Source organism: Sapajus apella, unplaced genomic scaffold, assembly GCF_009761245.1.
Source record: "Sapajus apella isolate SASKATOON/1434 unplaced genomic scaffold, GSC_monkey_1.0 scaffold16, whole genome shotgun sequence".
In the NCBI taxonomy this organism is placed as follows: domain Eukaryota; kingdom Metazoa; phylum Chordata; class Mammalia; order Primates; family Cebidae; genus Sapajus; species Sapajus apella.
Genome location: NW_022436956.1, coordinates 20,730,996 through 20,752,540, shown reverse-complemented (window position 1 = coordinate 20,752,540; position 21,545 = coordinate 20,730,996). Strand labels below are relative to the sequence as shown.

Genomic DNA, 21,545 nt, shown 5'->3' with positions numbered 1-21,545 from the left:
CCAGTTAATAGAGACTACTTGTTGCTCAACATATTCATTGAGTCCAGGGACTATAATGTAACCCATTATTGTATCAATATGAACAATCTTTGTTTTTTTGTTTGTTTGTTTTTGGGATGGGGTTTCTCTCCTGTTGCCCAGACTGGAGTGCAATGGCGCAATCTCATCCAACTGCAACCTCTGGTTCCTGGGATGAAGCGATTCTCCTGCCTCAGCCTCCTGAGTAGCTGAGATTATAGGGGCCCGCCACTATGTCCAGCTAATTTTTGTATTTTTAGTAGAGACGGGGTTTCACCATGTTGGCCAGGGCCAAAAGCACTTCCCAGCTGGGCTCGGTGACTCATGCCTGTAATCCCAGCACTTTACGAGGCTGAGGCGGGCAGTGACGAAGTCAGGAGATTGAGACCATCCCGGCCAACATGGTGAAATGTGAATCACTTGAGGTCAGGAGTTGGAGACTAGCCTGGCCAACATGGTGAAACCCTATCTCCACTAAAAATACAAAAATTAGCCGGGCATGATGGCTCACACCTAAATGTCAGCTACTCAGGAAGCTGAGGCAGGAGAATTACTTGAATCCAGGAGGTGGAGGTTGCAATGAACCAAGATTGCACCACTGCACTCCAGCCTGGGCAACAGAGTGATACTCTGTCTTAAGAAACAAAAAGAAAGAAGGAAAGAAAGAGGCTGGGAGCTGTAGCTCATGCCTGTAATCCCAGTGCTTTGGGGGGCCAAGACCTGAGAATTGCTTGAGGTCAGGAGTTGGAGACCAGCTGGTTAACATAGGAAGACCCCCATCTCTACAAAATATTTAAAATAAATAAATAAATAAAAGAGAAATGAAGAGAAATAGTAATAGCTTTATTTAAATATTTTACAGATAATTTAAAGTTTTAAAAGTATTTTCTGGGCGAGTTCCATGGCTTAAGCCTGTAATCCCAGCACTTTGGGAGGACGAGGCAGGTGGATCACGTGAGGTCAGGAGTTCGAGACCAGCCTGGTCAACATGGTGAAACCCCGTCTCTACTAAAAATACAAAAAATTAGCCTGTGTGGTGGTGGGCACCTGTAATCCTAGCTACTAGGGAGGTTGAAGCAGGTGAATCACTTGAACCCAGGAGACGGAGGTTTCAGTGAGCTGAGATCCCACCACTGCACTCTAGCGTGGGGTACAAGAGTAAGACTCCGTCTCAAAAAAAAAAAAAAAAAATTCTGGCTGGGCATGGGAGCTCACACCTGTAACACTAGGACTTTGTGAGGCTGAGATTTGAGGATTACTTGTGGTCAGGAGTTCAAGACCAGCCTGGGCAACATAGAAAAATCCCATCTCTACAAAAAGTAAAAATAAAACAAATATGTTTTCTGATTAAAATTTACAATTATACATTCAGAAAAATATAATGAGCAAAGTACATGTCACACAAAATGCCATAACATTTTGGCAATTCTAGTTTTTTAATGCAAATTTGATTCATATAGGTAAAATCACATAATACATATAATTTCATATCCAATTTTCGTCTTATATAATATAAATTAATTATATCACAAATAGGTTCATATTAATACAATTTCAAAAGTATTTGAATGGCTATACATTGAACACCATCTCAAATGGCTTCAGGGGCCAGGTAGTAACTAAAATATACAAAATTGATGAGTATAACATGGCAGGGGGTGGTGGTAACCGAAAATGCATGTCCTAGCAAAAGGCATTCAAATTTAGTTTTATTTCTAAACATACGCTGATAAAATTCAGTGGGGAAAATAAGCAAGTCACAAAAGAATATGTGCAATATAATATCATTATATTGTTTTAAAACATGTAAAACAATTAGATATTACACTTAGGGATACATCAGGGATACACATGCAGTTAAAGCCGTTTAAAAAAATAAAGCACAGGAATGCAAAACACCAAATTCAGGGCAACGATTATGTTTGGCGGGAGAAAGTAAGAGATTTAAAGTGTGGAGCAATATTTTACTTGAATGGTAGGTATATAGGTATTGGTGCATTTTACTTATACTGTTTTGTACATATAAATATTGTGGCCAGGCATGGTGGCTCATGCCTGTAATCTCAACAGTTTGGGAGGCCGAGACTGGCAGATCACTTGAGCCCAGGAATTCAAGACAGGCCTGGGCAAAATGGCAAAACCCTGTCTCTACAAAAAAAATTAGCTAGGGGCCAGGAGCTGTGATTTATGCTTGTAATCCCAACACTTTGGAAGGCCGAGGTGAGTGGATCACTGGAGGTTAGGAGTTCAAGACCAGTCTGGCCAACATTTGAAATCCCGTCTCTACAAAAATACAAATTTAGTTAGGTGCTGTGGTGGACACCTATAATCCCAGCTACTGAGAAGGCTGAGGCAGGAAAATGTCTTGAACCCTCAGGTGGAGGTTGCAGTGAGCCGAGATCATGCCACTGCATTCCAGTCTGGGTGACAGAGTAAGATTCCGTCTCAAAACAACAACAACAACAAAATTAACTGGGTATGGTGGTTTGTGCCTGTATAGTCCCAGCTACTGGGGAAGCTGAGGTGGCAGAATTACATGAGACCAAAAGGTCAAGGCTGCAGTGAGCCATGATTACGCCACTGCACTCCAGCCTGGGCAACAGAGCAAGACCCTGTCTCAAAAAAAAAAAAAAAAAATGCATCTTTTTAAGAAAAAAAAAACTGTTAGCCACAGAAAATCTCATGCCAGATCTGCCCACTGGCCACTCTAGCATGATAAATGGTATTACATACTCAACAAGTGAATACTCCCTCCACCACTAAATAGTTTTGTGCCCTTAGGCAGTTATTAAAATTCTCTGCAACTAAGGCCTGAAGGCTACATCTAGCCCTCTGCTAGTTTTGTACAGCCCTCCAGCTAAGGATGGTTGGTACATTTAGAAATGCTTGGAAGAACTACCTTTAACCACTGTTATTGAACTGTGAACGGCTTCAGAAATTAGCTTTTGCTGCAGACTTATGTTTCTCAAACCTAAAATTATAAGGCAAACAGCTCTTACATGCCACACTTATATGGTGCTAAAGTCATTTCAACAATAACTAATGTTGTCTGAACACCAGCATCTCAAACTGCTTTATGCCTTCCTATATGTTAAAAGTTAAAACATGAAGCAAGATCTCCATACCCACGCACATTTGCAGTAGATAAATTTTACAAGCTCAAAGTAGAGGTCTAACAGTGTCTTTTGGACCTGGACGTAAGTGCAAAGAAAATGTTCACAATTCAAAGTCCCTTTAACTGTGCAATTAAGGAGCTTCTAGTTCAATTGGTAGCAATTAATCTGCAATGTAAGGACAGGCTAAAAGGCAAATATCAAGAGAAAAATGTAATAGAATTGTATAAATGCCTTCCCAACGATGAATATGTTCAATTAAAATCATACGCCTGTGGATTCATATCAGTATTTGTCAGTACCTAACTGTATGAAAAGACATTTTGAAGATGAAATACATAAAATCTCATTTAAAATCAGCATTTATAGATGTGCATCTGCTATTGATTTTGATGATAAAGAACACTTAACTTTGTGTTAAGTGAAATGGTATCCCTCCAAAAAGACTTCCATCTTTTCCTTGAAAGCATTAGCACTACAAAAAAATCGTATTTAATTAGTATTATACTTTGAATTTCATTAGGACAAATTTTGTGAAAGTTTGCTTTCTCTCTTGTTATATAAGTATTTACATAAGAGGTTTGATTTTGCCTCTTGGACCACAAAGTCTAAAATATTTACTACTTAGGTCTTCAGAAAATGTTTGCCAATCCTTGTGATAACATGATTGTCAGGATTAAATAAAAGAATCCTTGTGAAAGTGGTTAGCAGCAAACTAGAATATAGCATAGTTGATAGTATAGTTTTTTAAATCCATCATCTATTTTGGACATAGGTTTCCATTGGTTTTTAAAATTATAAACAGAAAAATGATAAATGCATTAAATATTTATATTCATATTTATATTCATATTTATATTCATAAATATTTGTCCACATCTTGGATTAGGATCTAACTTTAGGTTGTATTCCTAGAGACAGGTTGATTTCAAATTGACGTTACCCTTTAAGAAATATTTATCTTACCATGTTAGTCTTATTTGCCCAGGAAATTAGATAATTTTAGACCAAAGAGACTACAATTTATGCCCTTGCCTTCCTGACATGTTCTATTCTTGGATTTTGATTCCAAGGAGAGTTAGCCTGTCTGCGAAGGTTATTCAGTCATTCAACAGGCATTCATTAAGTATTTACTCTTTGGGCGCTGACTAAATTTAGACATGTTGTCTACCCTCAGGAGCTTCTACAGAGGAGAGATAAGACATAGATTACACCTCTATCCCTGGTGTTATCTGTGAAGTCCCACGCAAATACTTGAACAGAATGAGAGAGGAGGTGCCCTCTGCCTTCCCAGCTCTGTCAGTCAATATAGTCCATTTTTTGCTTAACCTGATTAAAATAAGTGTGTTCTTTGAATGAAAAGAGCCATTACTAATCTAGATGGATAAAAGTTTGACAAAAAATGAGAAGGAACAAGCAATTTAATTAAGGAGACTAGAATAGGCATAGGCACAGATGCAGAGAAGAGCAGCAACCACCTGGGGGAATTAAGGAGAAAAGGCTGGCAATGCAGCCTGGTCAGATTATGGAAAGCCTTAAATGTCCGTTTTTGAAGTGTGCAATGTATTGGAGTTACACTGCTTCGGTGACTCTCAGGTCTTTGGGAAGTTGAAAGCAATATTTTCTTCCTCTGATTTAGCAGTGCATTTTGAAGTAGGGCAGCCTTCAGATATTCTGGTGAAATAAGGAGCCAAGTAAACTGTTACTTTAAAAAGAAAATACATTATTATCATTGTTAAGATAACACTTGCACCCCCCTGTATTCATCAGGGGATGTTCCTAATGTCTGTCATCAATAACAATGTCAATTTTGATCCTCAGTGTCTAGGTAATCCCTTCTCCCACCCACTTGCCAAAGACATTGATAGGTATGGGTCATCACGTGCAGTAAAGACAGGGTTGAACCTTATCAAACCAGGAGTGAGAAAACCAGCCTATCTGCCTAATGGATGACGTTTGGATGATGTTGTTTGTTTGTTTAGAGGGAGTCTCCCTCTGTGGGCCAGGCTGGAGTGCAGTGGTGTGATTATAGTTCACTACATTTCCTCCAACTCCTGGGCTCAAGGGATTCTCCCATCTCAGCCACCCAAGTAGCTGGGACTACAGGCCCAACCCACCCTGCCCCACTCCTAAAATTCTGGAAGCTTACCAAAATCTGCCACACTACATAAAAATCCATTCCTAATATCTGAAAAATTGGATCCAGTAGGGACCCAACAGAGCTTTTTAAGTACAGCATTTCTAATTATGTTTCTGTAGAAGACAGGCTCCTCAGGAAGGCAGTAGTATGCAAATATTTTAAACTTATGGACAAATACATTTGTGAAACACTATTTGAAACAACGCCAAACAGATTTCTTTTTCTGAACCTTTCACATGCCCTTACACATTATGGCTCTCTAAGAAGGCAATAAAGCATGTGCTTGTCAAATTCATTGGTCTCATGTCCTTTTTTCAAAGAGGTGGCTTGTATTTCTAATAGAAGTTTTGTAGACTATACTTTGGGAAACAATGAAGTATTAGTTATATAATCAGGAATATGTGCTTATGTGCTTTAGGAATATTCATTTGGAGGCTACATACATTAAGGATGAAGTAGAGAGACAGAGGCAAAGAAAACAGGCGATATGTTCAGGTAAATATAGTCCAGGTGATAAGAGTGATTACCAAAAGCTAACATAAATACATTGTGAATTTCAATTAGGCAGGACTTTGCAATTGAATGGAAATAGGCAGCAAGGACAGGACACAGGTGGTATGGAGTCATAGTATTCAAACACATTTTGTTGACTAGAAAAATTGGTACACTCTTCATAGAAATTAAGAAAATAAAAGCTGCACCTTAGTGGGATCTGGATAAACTTACCAAGGGAATAAAAGACCTACATTAATTCTGCCGGAAAGACAGCTGAACCATATTCTTTTCTTCCAGTTGGACTTTTCGTCCTCCTTTCTTTTTCTTTTCTACCTTCTGTCAGCCCTCTTAAAGTTACCTTTATCACCAGGTCTGGCTACTGAGGGAAGCAATCTCATTGGTCTCTTTTTTTCTATCTCCCAAATGGATATTAAAACAAACAAAAAAAATCACACAATTCTTCTTTTCAGAGTTCTTAAAACTGCTTTTTAGGAGTTTTAGTGCTGATGAATAGAGGAAATAAATATCTTATTAGGACCCCACTTCAACATATGCTAGCCAGTTGCTTAGTGTGATAGAAGAAGGGGCAATACAAACAAACTGAAAGTTACAATGGCTTTTTAAAAACTTACAGAAGTGTAATTGTTTGGGACTACTCTTAAAACTCATCTCTTTTAGAATGACAACACGCTATGTTTAATCATTGATATTATATAAAAATTCATTTTGTGCACTAATATATGGATGCTTAATAATATGGTCTGCTCTTGGGAAACTTAATTGTCTCTGCTTTAGATAATTTAATTAAAAAGAGGTTTAGGTTGGTTCGTGCTTCTACAATATAGTCTTTGTGACTCAAGGGTCACATTGTAACTTGAATGCTACTGCAGAGGTTAAGAACGAGAATTTAGATATCCATTGACTCAGATTTAAAATAATGGAGCACTTTAATGTAAACAGGGTTCTCCCCTCCCAAACAAAACATAAACCACACCATTTTCTTTTCTACTGAACATACATTATTATTCAACCAAAGCCCTATTCTTGATTACCCCATTCCAGAACAAACAGAAATGAACTCACTTCCACTTGGCCCTCCCTTGTTTTAATGCACTTTTGTGACTTTTGTTCCTTCATTTGACAAATCTCATCTTCTTTTCCCTCACAGGCTAAAAAATACGCTTCCAAGGCATATTTAATGCTGAATCATTTTGTAGGTGATAATTATATGAGGCAACTGCTCTGCCTGTCACCTCAGCATAATTGATAGCACTCTCTTCCACTCCCAAGTGCCTCAATTTGCTGATATGGTCACCCGATGTGTCATACCTAATTTTTCTCTTCTCATGCCCCAATTTCCCATTTCCAATTTTAACCACATTAATTTTTTAAAGCATAGGATTATATACTAAATGGGGAAAAAAAGAAGTCATCTAGTTGTATTTCACACTATGAGAATTCCTTTGACAAAATCCTTCATAGGATGCCTCTATCTGAACTTTCTGGCAGCTAATTCGTTACCTTTTGAGGTGGTATTTTCCACTACTAGGCATCTCCCCCGCCCTTTCTTTTTTTCTGAGACAGTCCTGCTCTGTCACCTAGGCTGGAGTGCCCTGGCATGACTCAGGTCACTGCAACCTCCACCTCCTGGGTTCAAGCAATTCTCCTGCCTCGGCTTCCTCAGTAGCTGGGATTACACGCACACACCACCAGACCTGGCTAATTTTTGTATTTTTAGTAGAGATGGGGTTTCACCATGCCGGCCAGGATAGTTGAACTCCTGACCTCGTGATCCACCCACCTCAGCCTCCCAAAGTGCTAGGATTACAGGTGTGAGCCATCGCGCCCGGCCACTACTAGTCATCTCTAAGTTTTAAGAAAGTCTTTATTTTCAGCTTTAATTTTTTCTTCCCCAGTCTGAAACTCTGGTTATCGTTTGGAATTCCCTTTTCAACCATGAGTTTTTGTAAAGCCCAGGTTAAGGCATCAATTGTATGTTACAAACTAACTTCTTTTTAGTTATTTGAAATATTAGTTACATATTACCCTTGGGAAAATAGAGAAAATAGTTACTCAAGTCACTTTTTTGCATTCAGATGAGGCACCTCATTTGAAAGGCTGCAGGGCTCTATCATTTAGTAGCTGTATGACCTTGGAAAGTTTATTTTATCCCCTTCAGGCTGTTTTTCAGCAACAAAACGAAAGTAAAATACCCCTCTTGTGGGGTGCTGTGAGAATCAAATAACGTATAAAGCTCCTTAGGAACAGAGACTTTATCATGCTTACCACTTTATTCTAAGTGTCTACTGCAGGCAGTAGCAAGTAAGAGTAAGTTCTCAATAAATCTCTCTATAAACAATAAAAAGTCCTAGCACATTGACTTGCACATACCACCCAATAAAAGGTAGCTATTACTATTCTTGCATTCTTCCTATGATCTTGTTTCTAGAATTCTCAATATATTAATTCTCAGCCTCTTATGGAAGCTACCTTGTTTAATCAACATTCTTCTTAAAATGTAGTTTTAACAATTCAATACTACGTGGTGTATCGGGAGACTGCTTTATCTGAACATAATTATTTTAAGGAAGTCTAAACAAGAGTCTGAGGGGAAAAAGCTAGTCTAACAGCTTATATAAAGAGCAGGCGCTTACAAAACCCATTAACTTTCTCAATACAACCCTTTAAACACTGGGAAATGTATGATTAAGAGAACATAAAACATCAGCAAACAAGAAGTGATCAGTCAGGTAAAAGAAGAACCAGGATAGTGCAGTATTATGGAAAGCCACTGGAACCAGTAGTTAGGTTTACTGCTGTGCCTAATAAACAGCCCAGTGTGGTGATTCCTATTCATTTAGTAGCCTCCCCTCTAGAATATACTGTGCTCTTTTTTGATGGCCAGACTGTGTAAAGTTCATACACAGTGTTTACTCCAGGGATCCCGAAATATTGTTAGTTGAAGAGTAAACACAAATTTCAAGGAGGGCAATACAGTGAGCAGATGAACAGCTTTCTGATAGGAGACTGTACAACTAATGTTTTCACCAGCGTATTTTGGGACAGCAGATTCAGATTAAGACGCTGGGATTGAATGCAAATAGTAAAATTACAAATACCAAGGAAAAATTTATTTGGAACCTTTGCCAAAGAAAGAAATGTAAATTAATTTAATAATTTGAAAGAACAGTAAGGTTTAGGTTTTGTTCTTATTTTTAGTGTGACTGAGATTGGAGTTTGTAGACATATCCGAAAAAAAAAGTGAAGGGAGAGATGGAAGACGGTAAATGCTGAGAAAAAGATGGAAGGATAAGTCAGTGTAATAAAAAGGAGCATTTTTTTTTCGCCAACAGAAGTAAAAGTAAAGTGTCTGAGTTAGGTAGACAGGAAGCTGGAATTTTGGGATTCCTTGTTGGAAAGTTGTGAACAAAAGCTGAATGAAAGGATTGTTGATCGCTGGGAAGGGTGGTCCTATTAGCTCAGCTTTGAGACGACTTAAGAAAATCCCGCTGGGTGCAGTGGCTCACGCCTGTAATCCCAGCACTTTGGGAGGCTGAGGCGGGCGGATCACCTGAGGTTTGAAGTTTGAGACCAGCCTAACCAACGTGGTGAAACCCCGTCTTGAAAAAAAAAAAAAAAAAAAAAGAAAAAAGAAAATCCCTTCCGCCCCTCCTTCCCTGATCCAATCATTCTGGCTGCATAAAACCACCTGAATCAATCAACTGTTATACTTCCGTTAGTGCTAAGATATATTCATATAACTCCCACGTATTATATTAAATGAAAATAAATCCATCTAAAAATAAGACAACAAGATTGCTGCTACACCAACAAAGGATTTTAAAGAGGCGTGTTTACAAGCTAATTGAGGGCCAGAAGAAAGGAGTTCGTTTAAACTGAAAGTCGAGCTGCGATGACACCGCCTAATGCAATCAAACGCTGTTGCAGCACACTTCTTAAGAGATCGGATTTAACGCCAGGTAATGGGTAGGGTGAGAATCGGGCGAGGCGGCTCCGGCTCCGGCTCCGGCTCCAGCTCCGGCCCCGGCCTCCATCATTCACTCGACGGCTCTCGGCCCGAACGCTTGGTCGCACAGCCTGCCGAGGTTCTAGATGAACTGCCTCGGTCCTGGAAACAAGGAAGCCGTCTCCAGAGACCATCGCCAATGGTAACGCCGGCGGGCTGAGGTCGCCGTGGGAAAAGCGGTAGGCCACCCTGCTTCTCTGATCACCGGCGGACAGGGACACACTGTTTAGGGCCATCTTCAAACACTGCCCGCAGTATTGGCGTTACGCCTCTTGGTCTAGGCAGGCCCTTCGCGACTCCCTAGATCAGTCCAGCCTGTCTCGGAACCCGCGACTAACGACACCGGAAGCCATAACTGGGCCGGCGGAAGAGCAAGAAGCCGCCTTGCCTTTAATGAGCACCACCCTCGCGAGCATGCGCAGTCCGTCCGCGCACGTCGACGCCTAGAGTGCAAACGCAACGGGCGTTTACGACGGTGACGCAGGGGAGCGTGAGGACGTGGGGCTTCCGAGATTGCGCAGTGAGTGCGTTGGCCTCGACCCTTTGGCCAGGTTAGGGAGGGGGCGACGTTGATATGGGGGCGGCGGCGGCGGAAGCGGATCGCACGCTCTTTGTGGGCAACCTTGAAACGAAAGTCACCGAGGAGCTCCTTTTCGAGCTTTTCCACCAGGTAAGCGTCTGGGATCGGTCCTTTTGCCTTTCGTTTTCCGTCTGGCCTAGGGCCCGGCCCAGCGGCCACCCCGTTTTCTTCGCGCGAGCTCGGCCTTCTGGGGACCGGATGGGTGGCTGTTTGGGGGTGAAGGGCGCGTCTGAGTTGGGAAACGCTCGCTGGGTGTCGCTTTCCTGGAAGATCTTGCTTCGTTTAGGCCAAAAGTGACGACTAAAGGTGGTGGAGGGATCCTCGGTCAAGCTTCCCGTGGTAGAGATCCGGGGGTCCTTAGGCACATAGTGCGTGTGTAGGGTCTTCGTTGAGCAGTGCTTTTTCTTATTCCTCCTGTTCTCATCGTCCTCTTAGGATGATTTGCCTTTGGTTTATCTGACTGGGAACGTAATATTTTAATTTATTTGTGTCTGTGTTCCCTTAAAGTTTGCTTATAAACTTACAGCATTGTTAAAATACATAAAATAAAATCGTTAAGTACTCCATAGAAAAACAGCATTTTAGTGTTGCTGTATTAAAATGTGTGGTAGATTCTGAGTATCCCATTCCCCCTAGCCCTGTCCCATAATAAGTGATACTGTTTGATTAATCAATACAAAAGTCAGTTTTTAGTCCAAGAAAATCATTCTCTTGTTCTTGATAAATGTTCATTTTCACAGAGTGGCAAAATAATGCTGATTGGTCACTATGTTAAGAAGCCATACATTACTGTGATTTGCAAAAGTGATGGTGTTTCCAGTTCCTTATAGGCCCCCTTCCCCAAATAAATAAATCTAATGTTCAATCATAACTAGGATGTTTACTGTAGCCAAAATGGAAATCGGTGCATCAGTTTTAAAGGAAGTTTCTGATTACATTTCTGTTGTTTTTAAACTTTGTCATCTCTTATTTGTAAAATTCGAGTATTTTCGGTGAGTGTCTTTATTTACATTCTAAATGCCTTTTTGTTTGTAGGCTGGGCCAGTAATAAAGGTGAAAATTCCAAAAGATAAGGATGGTAAACCAAAGCAGTTTGCATTTGTGAATTTCAAACATGAAGTATCTGTTCCTTATGCAATGAATCTACTTAATGGAATCAAACTTTATGGAAGGCCTATCAAAATTCAATTTAGATCAGGTAACTGTCCAATGAGGTTAGGGGGGCATTGTTTCCTGCTGTTTTTAAATTTATTATTAATTTTAAAGAACCTCTTATTTGTAGATGAAACTGCTTTCTTAAGCATTGTGAATAGCAAACTTTATATATCCCTGAAAACAGGTAACATTGACAGATTTTGAAATTATAATTTTAAAACTGAGCTTAAAATTTCATTTTGAGTTAGTGAAAAGAACATAAACTGTATCACTAAGAGAGTTGGGCTTGAGAGCTCTGAAAAGAGCTAGGTTTATTTTCTGAAAATACTTCTGGCTGCTTTGTAATTACTTTTATATGTTTTGATTCTTGATCATGTGAGGATGAAACTTTCCATGTATCCAGTCTTACAATTTAGGGTGGTGATTAGAAAAATATGGTCAGATTGGATATTTATGGAATGCTTTGTTTTGCTTACCCGATATTATACACTTATAATGTTCACTCTGATGAAACTGTAAAGCAGTCTACAGCAGTTTGAGACTTTTTGTTTGTTTGTTTTTTGAGACAGAGTCTCAAACAGTCTTGCTCTGTTGCCCAGGCTGGAGTGCAGTAGTGTGATCTCAGCTCACTGCAACCTCCGCCTCCCAGGTTCAAGCGATTCTCCTGCCTCAGCCTCCTGAGCAGCTAGAATTACAGGTGCGTGCCACCACGCCCGTCTAATTTTCGTATTTTTAATAGACATGGGGTTTCACCATGTTGGTCAGGCTGGTCTTGAACTCCTGACTTCGTGACTCTCATGACTTCTGACCTCATGATTCTCATGACTCCTGACCTCGTGATCCTCATGACTCCTGACCTTGTGATCCCCTTGACCTCTCAAAGTGCTGGGATTACAGGCATGAACCAACGTGCCTGGCTAGCAGTTTGAGATTTTTCTCTTTTAGATTGTGTTTACCTTTTTGGAGTAATTTCAAGTGTGAAGACAAAATTTCAAGTTAAATTTTCTGTCAAAAATAATTTTTCAAATTATTTCATTTTAGGAAGTAGTCATGCATCGCAAGATGTCAGTTTGTCATATCCCCAGCATCATGTCGGAAATTCAAGCCCTACCTCCGCATCTCCTAGCAGGTAATATTTCTCACTTATTGTTAAGATCATTTATCAGGAATTCTTACAGGGAATAGCCTCAAAACACATGAGTAAATAGTTTCCTTTTTTATGGTCCTATGTCTTTATTCTTCTGCCTTTTGGGGTTATTGTTATATATCTATTCTAAGGGGGCTATAGACAAACACATTGTATATAGTTCCCTTAAAATAGGTACTTATGTATAAGTATACGTTCATTTGTAGCAACATAACCATGCCCACATATGTGTACAGTATATGTATACACTTGAAACAAAATTTCTGAAAACATTATTTACCCCCACTACTTGCATTTCTATTTTCTATTTTACTTCATTTTTAAAAATTTTCTATTTATTTTGCAATCATTAATTGGTTGTTACTTACAGTTGAAAAATACTAATTAGTCAGCAGACTACTGAACTACGAATTCCTAGAATTGGATTCAAGGTCTGCCTCTATCGGTTGTGTAATCTTGAGCTAGTCTCCTTTCGTTAGTCCCATCTTCCCATGTGTAAGGAAAAGAAGTTGAATTAAATGATTTGGAAAATCCCTTCAGGTACTGAGTATTAAAAGGTATCATATTTACTTAAATAATTTTATTTGCTTTGGGAAGGTTAATATTTTACCAGGGACAGTTTTTTTTGTTTTTTTTTTAAAGATGGGGTTTTTCCATGATGGCCAGGCTGGTGTTGAACTCCTGACCTCAATTGATCCACCCACCTTGGCCTCCCAAAGTGCTAGGATTACAGGCATGAGCTGCCGCGCCCGGCCTGACAGTTTTTTCCTGGTATATCCATAGAGCTATTTAAGAGTCATTTAAGAAAGATTTAATAAATACTTGCCATATGTCAGGTTCTTCACCAAATCTTTTACATATATGATTTCATTTATTCCTCACAGCAGTTTTATGAGGGTAGGGATTATTTTTATCTCTACCTTATATATGGAGGGAAATGAAGAGTGGAGGTTAACTTGCTCAAGTTCAGTGGGCTGGGATTCAAACCCAGGCAGTATAGTGTAATTAAGCCTAACCACTCTGGGGAGGAGCTTTAAGTCTAAATGAAGACACGTATTATATATATTTTTGCGACTCTCTGTTCTATTACTGTAATAAGCTCTCTAAAAAAAGAGTAGAAAGGGCAGTGAGAAAATTTTCAGAGAAGGAGATGATATAGAGGAATGTGGAACTGAAAGAAGCCAGTGTACCTAGATCATAAGGAATGAAAATGGAGAGCAGTAGGGGATATTGGTAGATAGGCTGGAGAGGGTCTTGTAAACTATTTAGCAGGATTTTGAGGTTTTACCCTAAAATAGAGTAGGAAGGCAATGAAATGTTTTAGGTAGAATACTGATAGGAACAAGTTTATATTTTAAGAGGTGTTTGGTTGCAATGGGAGAATGGACTGGAGGGCACAAGTGTGAAAATACAGCAGTGAGGATTTGGTAGCAGGGTATTGATAGTGGTAGCAGTGTAGCAAGGAAGCTATTGATGGGTGAGGTTGATAGTTTAGATTAAGGTGGTGCCATGAGCTAGAGAGAAGTGGATGGATATGAAGAGATACTGGAAGGTGGAATTGTAAGCAAGCAATAGTGCAAACAGGGTATCTTCCTGGTATTCCTTCTTGCCAGCTGAAGTTAACTAACAGTGTTCAAACATTTCTTGGTAAAGTTGGAATTTAAAGCACTTCCAGCCACTTTAATGAAATCTTCAAAGGCATCCTAGGTGGAGGAAAATAAAAAGTTTCCTGCCCAATTTCTTGCAGGGTAAAAAAAACCAGGTGCAGTGACCCATGCCTGTAGTCCCAGCTACTTGGAAGGCTGTGGTGGGAGGACCACTTGAGGCATTGAGTTTGGGACCAGCCTAGGCAACATAGCGAGACACTCTCTTTCTTTAAAGAGTTTCTTTGCGAAAAATGTACAAGTAAATACTTTGGTTTTAATCAAAGGCTAGAGAGTTTGTAATTTTTATAATATAAATTGTACTCCCCCCCTTTAGCATACAGATAATATAACCTGATTAGAGAAAACTGAAAATTAAAAGATTCAAACTGTAAGACCAGCCAGTTGGTTATTTGATTCTAATGACATTTTAAAATAATTTAAAACATTATTAAAGTGAGTTTTTCTGTAGAGCAAGTTACTCCTATAGGAAGTAAGGAATAAGGCGTAAATCCTCAAAAGTAATATCCTATGCATGTTGTAGGACTCTTAACGTCTTACCTCTGAAAACCTTTCTTTTCTGTCTCAGGAAATGTCTACCTAATTGCTCCAGCCAAAAGTCTAGATCTGATCCTTTATTTCTTCTGTTTTCCTCATTCCGCATATCTAGTTGATCAAATTCTTTTCATTTTAGTTTTCAATCTAGGTCTTTGCATTAGCTCAGGGACTGACAAATTATTTATAGAAAGGGCTATATAGTTAATGTTTTATTTTTTATTTATTCATTTTTTTGAGATGGAGTTTCACTCTTGTTGCCCAGGCTGGAGTGCAATGGTGTGATCTCGGCTTACTGCAACCTCCGCCTCCCAGGTTCAAGTGATTCTCCTGCCTCAGCCTCCTGAGTAGCTGGGATTACAGGCATGCACCACCACACTCAGCTAATTTTTCTATTTTTAGTAGAGATGGGGTCTTTCCATGTTGGTCAGGCTGGTCTCAAACTCCTGATCTCAGGTAATCCACCCGCCGCAACCTTCCAAAGCGCTGGAATTACAGGCGTGAGCCACCGCACCTGACCCATAGTTTATATTTTAGACTTTGCAGGAGATACTGTTTCTGTCTCTGCCATTGTAGCACTAAAGTAGTCATAGATAATACAAAACCAAGGTGTGGCTATGTTCCAATAACACTTTGTTTAGGGAAAACTGAATTTGGCAGTTTGGCCTACCGGCTATAGTTGCTCACCCCTGTGCTAGTCCTTTCAGCTGGGAAGGTTTTGCCTCCAGGTAACCTTGGTGTTCAGTTTTTACCACAATTGTCACCTTTTTAGAAAGACAGTCCCTTGCCAGGTAAAAGGTAGGGGAACCTCCTATCTGTTTCACTTCTACTTGATCTTTAATCATATATTTTATCACTTAAAATCATGAGAAAATATCTTGTCTGTATTCTTATTCTAGCTGCATGGGAGCAGATACCTTGTCTGTCTTGTTCATTCTGACCTTTGAGAAATGTGTTTTGCTTGTGGTTGTCATTTAGTAAATAATTATTGAATGGTTATATATTGGTTTTACTTTTAGCAGGTACGAAAGAACTGTGGATAACATGACTCCATCAGCACAGATAATTCAGAGATCTTTCTCTTCTCCAGAAAATTTTCAGAGACAAGCAGTGGTAGGTTGACTGTTTTTCAACTTGAATTGCCAAAAACAAACCATGCTTTGTTAAAATGTTCCTGTTGTATCAAGTAACTGGTTTTTAATTAACTTTGTTAAGTTGGCGGTTTTATTCCTTTAGTCCTCAAGGCGTAAATGGACTTTTTAGATACCCTTTTCCCAAATTTTTGTTAGACTAGCATGATCTTTTTAGATTGAGCACTCATTTTAGTTTTCACTGGGCTGAAATATAAACTTGAAAGACTGAAGAAATAGAAGTAAAACTGCTTTTGTATTTGTTTTTCTTTTCAACCATCATTTACTCATTGTCTGATGATCTTGCACCTTATCCTGAGCGACTCTTCATAAACTTGGGTCTCTAGACCAGTTCCTTTTTGAACTTAACCTTTTTTTTGGTGGTGTAATATCATTGTGAGACTAGGCCTAAAACCTTGGCTATCTTTTACTGTTTCATCTTTGTCATCACTTATTCAAATAGGAAGCTATTGGTAACTGTTTGGTGCCTAAATTGTGATCTTGGCTTATAGTCCCCAGGCTTTTGTATTTCATAGGTTTGCAAAATGAAATATAGAAGTGAAAATAAATTTGAGAGACCAGTATGAAGCATGTTAACTTTTAGGCACATATTGCCTATTTTTCTAATTTTACTGTAGACTATTAAAAATGATCATATGGTAATATTTATCCACAGGCAGAATTTGGGAACCACTGGTCTAGTCAATGATACCTTCATTTTCCGCACACTAGTTCATCTTGCACACTATTTCAGAATTAATATTACAGTTCTGTTTTGCTTATCTTCTCTGCACATTGACTTTCCATTGTTTGTAAGATAAAGTCACATTTCTGCAGCCCAATTAATTAGGGATTCTTATTGTCTGGTTCCAGTAAACCCTGTAGTCTTACCTTTAATTGTTTACTACTTACTAAGATCTGTAAGCTGTCTCAGCCAGAATTACCTGGTATTTTGTGAACCTGTTCTGTGTTTCCCTGTTATTATTGTTTGTGCAATTGCCTTTTCTTGGAATATCTCCCCTTTAAAATATTTTCTTAAAATATTCCATCCATTGTTTTAATACCCAGATCATATGCCACATTCGTGAAACCTTTCCTAATGATACTGACCTCCTGATTCTTTATATGTGTTTTACACAGTGATTTTGCATCATAATCATTTTGTGTGACTTATTCTGTAAGTTGCATTCTTGAGGACAAAGAGTAGTATTTATGTATATATATCATGTAGGTATACATTGGAATTAATGAAGCTATTGTACTACTTTAGTTTTAGTCGTGTTTAATATACGCTAGGCAACAGTGATTTTATTTTCTTTCATTATCTATAACTGACCAAATACATATTGGCTTTGCTATCTAGAAGTATTAATATTTCCGCTTTTCCTCTCCCCTCAGATGAACAGTGCTTTGAGACAAATGTCATATGGTGGAAAATTTGCTTCTCCACCTCTGGATCAATCAGGATTTTCACCATCACACAGTCATAGTTTTAACCAGTCTTCAAGCTCCCAGTGGCGCCAAGACACCCCATCCTCACAGCGTAAAGTCAGAATGAATTCTCATCCCTACCTAACAGATAGACATTATAGCCGGGAACAGCGTTACACTGATCATGGGTCTGACCATCATTACAGGGGAAGCAGAGATGATTTCTTCTATGAAGATAGGAATCATGATGGCTGGAGCCATGACTATGATAACAGAAGAGACAGTAGTAGAGATGGAAAATGGCGCTCATCTCGACACTAACACGTGTTAAAAGGACATTGTTTTTATAGGGTCATTTTAGGCCCTTTGACTAAGTTGATAAGGAAATAGTTTGTTGAAAAACTGTACAGAGCAGCTTTACAAGTTGTCACATTTCTTTATACATTTTTTAAAGCTACAATTTCATACAAAATGAATTGTGGTTTTATTACAGTAATAACCTTTCACCTCAGGGTTTTATGAAGAGGAAAGGGTTTTATGCAAAAAAAAAAAAAAAAGTGCTACAATTCCTAATCATTTTAGACACTTTAGGAGGGGACAAAGTTGTATGCTAAAGCAGATATTTTAATTATTCATTGTCTTTTTATATTGCAAGAAATTTCTGGCTAGTGAATCAGATTTTGGCGTACATAATAGAAAACATCCAAGTTGACAGTCTAAAATGGCTACCAGTATTTTGTTAATAAATTCAAAAATACAACTTTTCAGTGATTCATTTTACTAACATTCTATTTGAGAAGGCTATTGGTTAAGTTTGGGGATAAAGTCATTGCTTAACTTCTTAGATAATTTAGATATAAATTCTGTGACATGCTCTTGAGCTTTACCCTAGTTGAACATACAAGTATAGATCTACACATACTGTTTCATTCTAAAATTTTAGTAATTGTTCATTAAATCACATTCGAGGTATAATAAGTCACTCAGGAAGTTGAAATATCTCTACATGTATGTTTTTACACTAAAAATACAGAGTTAGCATAAATCCCCTTTTCAGGAAGAACAAAAATGTCAGTGCATAGTTAGATAAAATGGTAAAATGTTTTACTGAAAGCATACTCCTTTGGAAAAAGATTCATGAAGCCTTTAAGTACTGCCTCTGTTGGTCAAACATTAAAAATTGTAACATTTTCAAAGTGCCCAGGATGTATACAAAGACACATTTAATGGAGATTGTACAGGTAGCTTTTTTGTTTGAACCTTTGAGAGAATCTAATCTTAACATTTTCTAATTTTAAAATTTTAAAATCTTGTTTAACAAAACTTTTAAAGATACTGTTTTCCTTTACAGAATTGTTTACAAAAGTTCATTTGTTGAAAAATAAGGATCCTTTTTAATACCACAGCATTTGTACTGTCACTTTTTAATATACTAAAAAAAATATAAAAGGAAGGGTGTGTGTTTTTTTTTTTTTTGATGTCACTGACTTCAGAGACATTGTATACAAAAAATTACCAATATACTTTTATTCACTGATTGCTTGCTGTTTAGAATGTCAGTTCTTTAATTTTGAGCATCTTAAAATACATCTTTTGTACATATAGAGCATGATGTTTCAGAATCAGATTTTCAGTGACCCCTGGATTATAGTTTGGAGTACTTTAGTTACCTTCAGTGGTCTCTAGGAGTTTTATGTACACTTAGATTTCCTGTTTAAAAATGAACTCAGTGTTTCTGTGTCTAAGTAAATTGAGTTATTCAACTACTCAGCAAAGAATTATGAAAAATTTATTTGCTTAAGCATTTCACAGTAGAATTTGTTTCCAATGAGATTATTATTATTGGGTGTCTTATCTATATGAAAACTTATTCAGTAGGTTTGTAGATACTTAACAAAGATGAATACTGCTTTTTTGTTGTTTGATTGTTTTTTGAGACAGAGTCTTGCTGCAACACCCAGGCTGGAGTGCAATGGCTGGATCTCAGCTCACTGCAACCTCCACTTCCTGGGTTCAAGCGATTCTCCTGCCTCAGCCTCCCAAGTAGCTGGGATTACAGGCATGCACCACCATGCTCGGCTAATTTTTGTGTTTTTAGTAGAGATGGGGTTTCACCATGTTGGCCAGTCTAGTCTTGAACTCCTGACTTCAAGTGATCCACCCGCCTAGCCTAAGTGCTGGGATTACAGGCATGAACTATTGTGCCCCGCCTAATACTGCTTTATTACAACTTTACCTGTGGTCAGATCCTTTCATGCTGGTTAACAGGTGACCCTGACTCAGAATAATCTTTTTCAATGACTTTTTGGGGGAAGCTTGTGAAGTTCGGGTGAATCTTCTTTTTCACTTCACGGTCCGTGAGCTGAAAGTGAGCAAACTAAATACATGTAAAAAGACAGTGCAAGACAGCCTCAAAAAATTGAATACAATTGGTGAGACAACTCATAAGTACGGGTCGAATATCCCTTATCCAAAATGCTTGGGAAGTGTTTTGGGTTCTGGAATGTTTGCATTATGCTTGCTGGTTGAGCATCCCAAGTCTGGAAATACAGAGTGTTCCAATGAGCATTTCCCTTGAGTGTCACATCTGTGTTGGTACTCCAAAAAAGTTTCATATTTTGGAGCATTTCAGATTTCGGATTTGGGATGCTCCAGCTCCAGCTTTGGGAGAGCTACAACAACAGAAAGGAAGAAGAGATTATTCTTGTGAGAGAGCAGTTTCTCTCAGAGTGTTTCCCATGGGATGCTAGTCTCATAAGGTGTTATGCAAAAAAAAAAAAAATCAAATGTTTGGAAGCCATTGTGTATTATTGTGTGACTTTCTCTTAGTCAAAAACAGCACCATAAAATTTCTGACAAGTACTACAGTAAAGAAATTCCTTAATACTTAGCCTAGTATTTTCTACCTTTCCCCATCTAAAATAAAATTTTTATCCCACTTTATAATTTTGTTGTGTGTGCCCACTTTCCCCGTACCCACTGCTACCATCTTAGAGTAGGCAATTTTCTCTACAGGATTATTCCAGCAGCACTGTAATGTTTTCATGCTTCCTGTACTTTCCTCAAATTCATTCCACACTCTTAAAAATTGAAGATGTAAATCTGTCACTCGCCTGAATTAAAGCTTCAGTGGCCTCTGACTTAAGTACAAAATTCTCAGCCTAATATGACCCCTATTTGGCATCTGCTACTTCAGTCTCCTGTGATGACATCACAGCTTTAGTCCTCATAGTAACTGTCCCTCACTGCTCAATCTATGCACTACTTCCAAGAAAGTCTTTTCAGGACTTGCTTTTCAGGTTTGTTAGGTGGCATTTCATGAGTACTTAGTTTTGGGTTAATTCACCCCATTAGTGAGGCAAGACTTTTGAATAATAGGTAGATGCCTCATGAGTTATGAAATAACCCATTCTGGCTAGTGGGAACAGACACTGATTCTGGTCACATGTGAAGGCTAAGAAATATTCCCTCTAATTCTTTTGGGAAATCCTTTCTCTGTCTTTAGGTAGTTTCTTCAAACCTGTATACTGATCAGCTCTCTCACGAATACTGGAGAAAACCTGCAGGTCTCTAGGACTTCTCTCGCTGTGCAACTTGCTGCTTTTCAGTGCTGTGTACCAGCCATCCCAAATGCCTTTGTTTCCCTGGACTCTCAGCCATGTCTCCTGAGCTCAGTGAGTTTGCCAGGATCTGCCTGCCCTGTCCCCCATCCCCACACACTGCAGCCTGAACATTCCCTCAAGGTAGCAAGCAAGGCAATCATGCTTCATTTGTTTTCTGTTCTCTGGGATCGCTGTCCTTTGTTCCTGATGTCTGTTGCCTTTGTGTTGTTTGTTTCAGGCAGGAGGACAAATCTAATCCCTGTTACTCCATCTTGGCCAGAAGTTGAAGTTAACCCATGGATTTTGATTTGTAATACCCTCACTCTTCTTCATTTTTAATAGTCTGTATTTTTTCTTTCTTTTTGAGATGGAGTCTTGCTCTGTCGCCCAGACTAGAGTGCAGTGGTGTGATCTCAGCTCACTGCAACCTCTGCCTCCTGGGTTCAAGTGATTCTCTTGCCTCAGCCTCCTGAGTAGTTGGGATTATAGGTGTGCACTGCCATGCACAG

General features: G+C 38.8%; 2 protein-coding genes across 4 annotated transcripts; one reads left to right on the top strand and one right to left on the bottom strand.

The window, feature by feature from the left end:
• Nucleotides 1–1,440: 1,440 nt before the first annotated feature.
• On the bottom strand, nucleotides 1,441–10,298 carry CUNH11orf71 (chromosome unknown C11orf71 homolog). 2 transcript variants are annotated; one of them, XM_032285473.1, is made up of 2 exons: nucleotides 9,687–10,298; nucleotides 1,441–1,637 (listed from the first exon to the last, which is right to left on the bottom strand). In XM_032285473.1, the coding sequence occupies exons 1-2, from the start codon at nucleotides 10,027–10,029 to the stop codon at nucleotides 1,591–1,593; spliced, it is 390 nt and encodes a 129-aa protein (XP_032141364.1). In that variant the 5' UTR covers nucleotides 10,030–10,298; the 3' UTR covers nucleotides 1,441–1,590. The 2 variants fall into 2 exon arrangements, with proteins under 2 accessions (XP_032141364.1, XP_032141365.1); XM_032285474.1 differs by lacking the exon at nucleotides 1,441–1,637 and having other exon boundaries at nucleotides 9,503–10,298.
• On the top strand, nucleotides 10,227–20,264 carry RBM7 (RNA binding motif protein 7). 2 transcript variants are annotated; one of them, XM_032285472.1, is made up of 5 exons: nucleotides 10,227–10,463; nucleotides 11,409–11,571; nucleotides 12,570–12,657; nucleotides 15,896–15,986; nucleotides 17,402–20,264. In XM_032285472.1, exons 1-5 carry the CDS (start codon nucleotides 10,368–10,370, stop codon nucleotides 17,753–17,755), a joined length of 792 nt encoding a protein of 263 aa, XP_032141363.1. In that variant the 5' UTR covers nucleotides 10,227–10,367; the 3' UTR covers nucleotides 17,756–20,264. The 2 variants fall into 2 exon arrangements, with proteins under 2 accessions (XP_032141363.1, XP_032141362.1); XM_032285471.1 differs by having other exon boundaries at nucleotides 15,893–15,986.
• Nucleotides 20,265–21,545: the final 1,281 nt, after the last annotated feature.

Coding starts and splice junctions, on each gene's coding strand:
- CUNH11orf71 (XM_032285473.1), bottom strand. CDS start 10,029: ATGGCCCTAAACAGTGTGTCCCTGTCCGCCGGTGATCAGAGAAGCAGG. Junction 1,638..9,686: donor GCGTTTGATTGCATTAGGCG/GTGTCATCGCAG, acceptor TGTATATTTTAG/TTACTACCTGGCCCCTGAAG.
- RBM7 (XM_032285471.1), top strand. CDS start 10,368: ATGGGGGCGGCGGCGGCGGAAGCGGATCGCACGCTCTTTGTGGGCAAC. Junction 10,464..11,408: donor TTTTCGAGCTTTTCCACCAG/GTAAGCGTCTGG, acceptor TTTTGTTTGTAG/GCTGGGCCAGTAATAAAGGT. Junction 12,658..15,892: donor ACCTCCGCATCTCCTAGCAG/GTAATATTTCTC, acceptor TTTTACTTTTAG/CAGGTACGAAAGAACTGTGG.